The sequence below is a fragment of the Helobdella robusta genome (assembly GCF_000326865.2).
Source record: "Helobdella robusta unplaced genomic scaffold HELROscaffold_6, whole genome shotgun sequence".
Lineage (NCBI taxonomy): Eukaryota > Metazoa > Annelida > Clitellata > Rhynchobdellida > Glossiphoniidae > Helobdella > Helobdella robusta.
The window spans coordinates 4734251-4737802 of record NW_008705330.1 but is presented as its reverse complement, the minus strand read 5'-3'; the positions used below and the strand labels follow the sequence as shown (position 1 = coordinate 4737802).

At 37.5% G+C, this 3552-nt stretch overlaps 1 protein-coding gene across 1 annotated transcript; it reads right to left on the bottom strand.

Moving 5' to 3' along the window:
• Window positions 1-900: 900 nt before the first annotated feature.
• Window positions 901-3228, bottom strand: HELRODRAFT_68919 (hypothetical protein; the record flags this gene model as incomplete). Its single annotated transcript, XM_009028976.1, has 4 exons — window positions 901-1389; window positions 1711-1956; window positions 2664-2805; window positions 2966-3228. The coding sequence occupies 4 exons, from the start codon at window positions 3226-3228 to the stop codon at window positions 901-903; spliced, it is 1140 nt and encodes a 379-aa protein (XP_009027224.1).
• Between the last annotated feature and the right edge of the window lie 324 nt (window positions 3229-3552).

Genomic DNA, 3552 nt, shown 5'->3' with positions numbered 1-3552 from the left:
AGTAATTTGTAATGATTTGCGGGAGGACAGGGTAAACATGGTTATCTTATTTAGAAAATTTTAAATTCTATGGTGAGCAAACACAGAAAAAACTTTACGACGTAACAAGTTTCAAAAAGTGAAAAGATAATTCAACAAAAATGGATTCAACTGAACTAAAGCAATAATTTAAAAAAAATTCAAAAGCTCCTTTCAGCACAGCTGAATTAGAAAAAATTAAAACACTCACTAAAAACGTTGAAATTTATAAAATCATTAAATAAATCGTTATCAATAATAAGTGACAAAATGAAAGTTTGATACGGAATGCCAGACCGGAGTGAGTATTCCTACAAACATTACAGAGCGCACGAGTGAATTTTCGGAACGAAATGAAATGAAAATTAACCATGGCACGCACACTTGCACGAACGTAAAATGTTCAAATCACGATGAATCGCAGACCACGAAGACAACAAAAATAATTAATTTTGAAATAAATCTTTCAAGCTCGACAATTTATCTTAAGAAAAATTCTTTCGTTCCTATGTACACAAACGCACTGCATACAGCATGACTCTTGCGATTGGGGAGGTCACTCGATGAAATCACAAATCATTAAAATGTCAAAACTGATTTTTGTTCCTACATTCTACAATCAAAATCAATGTGATTAACAGTAATAATTTTTTCCTAGCATTCAAATTTTAGCTATAAGTTTCATAATTTTTTGATAATTTGAAAACTAAAACTTTATTTACGATTATGTTTAAAATGAACAGCTTTATTACTAATTGTTTAAATACTGTGAATTGAATTTTTTTTAAAATTCAGTAATACACCAAATTAATATTTTTACAAACATTACAACGAGAGTTCTCTTGAGAGGAAGGGCCGAAGAATCAACTTTGACAAAGTTCGTCACCAGTTTTCGATACTGGGTACCAGCGTGACGACCTTGGCCGATGCATCGCTGCACTTCTTGACCTTCAAGCAGGACCTGGTCAGGACGTCGGGACTTCTCTGCAACCTCCCACCAGAACTCTGCCTCTTCAACTTCGCAGACTCATCCTTCTTTTGAAAGCAGTTACACAAGTGATCGTTGTCCCCACCGACGTTGAAGAACAAGAAGACGTAAGGGTTGATCGCTGAGTTGAGCACTGCGAACGCGCCGACGATGGAGTAGAAAGTTTTGGAGAGGTGTGTGTGGTCGCTGAAAGACATGTACGTCTCGATGATGTGGTAGGGTGATACACAGAGGAGGAAGCAGGAACTGATGACGATCGCCATCTTGATGGTTTTAATTTTGGCCCTCTCGAACGACGCGTACCCACTTTTGTTGCAAACAGAAATCTTCTGCACGTTCTTTGTGCTGCAGTTGCCGACAGTTGCTGACGCCGTTGGCCAGAACTTGAAAGTTTTATTTTTTGTGTCTTTCATCATTACGATGTTCACATTTTTAATGCTGCTGTTTTCATTACTGATGTTGTCGATGTTGTTGATGTTAATGTTGTTGATGGTGTTGATGCTGTTGCTGTTGATGTTGTTCGATGTTATGCTGCTCGTTATAGTCGTCGTTGCCGTCATCTCGTCGTTGTTATCAGTACTGTAAGATAGAGTTGCGAAATTTTTATTCCTGCCACTTCTACACCTGCTGTTGAGTTCTTTCATGTTGAGCGACAATTCGGCGCACTTGGAAGGTTTCAGGTTAAACTTCCTTGATTGTTTGACGATTTCGACATAGATGACGATGTAACTGACTAGTATAATAAAAAATGGAATGTAGAAAGTTAGAATGCCGATGATGGTAATGTACATCTGCCTGTAGATGATGGGCGTGTGTCTAAAAACTGACTCACAAACTGTTTTGTTGAAGAAGGGACTGGTGACATTGATGCGGGCCTCGTGAAAGACCAGACACTGGGGTGTGCTAACTAGGAAGCCCAACAACCAACCGATGTTTGTTAACTTTTTAGCCTGGAACAACGGTGGAAAACAAGATACAATTAATGCTTGCAATGATGTTTGTTATTTAACAAGCTGAACTTTATAAATAAACCGAGAGTTCAATAAGTAGAAGAATCACATTATAAAATTGTTGAAATCAGCATAGAATTTTTTGAATATACAACATTGTATATGTAATTAATAACAAATAACTTTATATCAACAAATACATCTCATACATCCTCCTACAAATGTTAGTAACATACAAACAAATAACTTTCAATATTACATATATTGCAAAGTCTTCCAATTGATGCATGTAAATAATAAATGCACATTTAAACATAGCAATCACATCCACACATTACCAGTGGCGGATCTAGAAGGGGGCGTGGAGGCATTGGGTTGTGAGCAATTTTTCAATGAAAGTAAGATAAAAGGACGGTTTTGTGCATAAAATCAACCAAAGGTTGAACATAATGAGCAAAAAAGGTCGTTAACTACACTACAACAAATCTTGGCCTCTCCCTTGAAAATCATGGCTCCCTATTGAAAAGCTTGACTTCCCTTGAAAATCTTGGCTCTTCTTGAAAATCTTTGCCTTTCCAGTGAAAATTTAAACAAATCATATTTTTGGCCCCTCCCTCCTTAAAAGTCGCCACCGTACATTATGCATGGATGTGATTGTTAGCACAAACATATTCAAAGAAGATCAAAAAAGTGGAAAGATTTCTTACAGAAATTTTCGGCTTCAGAGGATAGACGACAGCCTGAAGGCGATCCAAACTGAGGACGACAACCATGAAGTTGCTGGTGACCAGCGTGAATGCCTGCAACATTTTCAGCAACTTGCAACAAATGTTCCCCAACAGCCACTCCCTGTTCTTTATCTCCCAGACCAACTGGTGGACGATTGGGAGAAAAAAATTAAAACTTATTTTACGAATCGATTTTAAAAATCAACCTGCTTTCAATTAATTACATTGATTGCTAATGACGAACAATTTTTAGTTTTTAAAATTATTTTTATTTATTTTACAAATATTGACGTAAACCAACTTGCATGAAACAGGCGACAAACATGACCAGGAGGTCAGAGAGTGTGACGTTGTATATGACGTGGAAAACACGTGACTTTCTCGACCAATTGAATCGAAGCCAGATGCAAACCATGCATCCTCCCAGAACGCCGATGACCATGATGACGAGCAGCACTGCAATCCTCCACGTTCGATCGAAATCGGCGTCTGCTACATTCGGCTTCCAGGCTATTGTCGTTGTTTGTGGAGCTTCACTACTCATGTTCTTGTTGTTTTTGGGGTTGTTGGCGTTGTTGTTGTTGTTGGCGTTTGTTGTTTTGTTAAAGTTGTTAGTGTTTTTGCTGTTGTTGTTGTTGTTGTTAGTGTTGTTCTTGTTGTTGATGTCAAATAATGAAAGAAAGGAACAAAGCTAATTATGTAAATAAAGTTATCGCGATGTCAATAACTGTTATGATGATGGTGATAATAACAACAACGACGACGATGATGATGATGGTGATGATGTTGGTAATGATGACGAGAATACTGGAGATGATGATGATGGTGATGGTGATGATGATTACGTTAGTGGCGAAAAGAAAAAAAC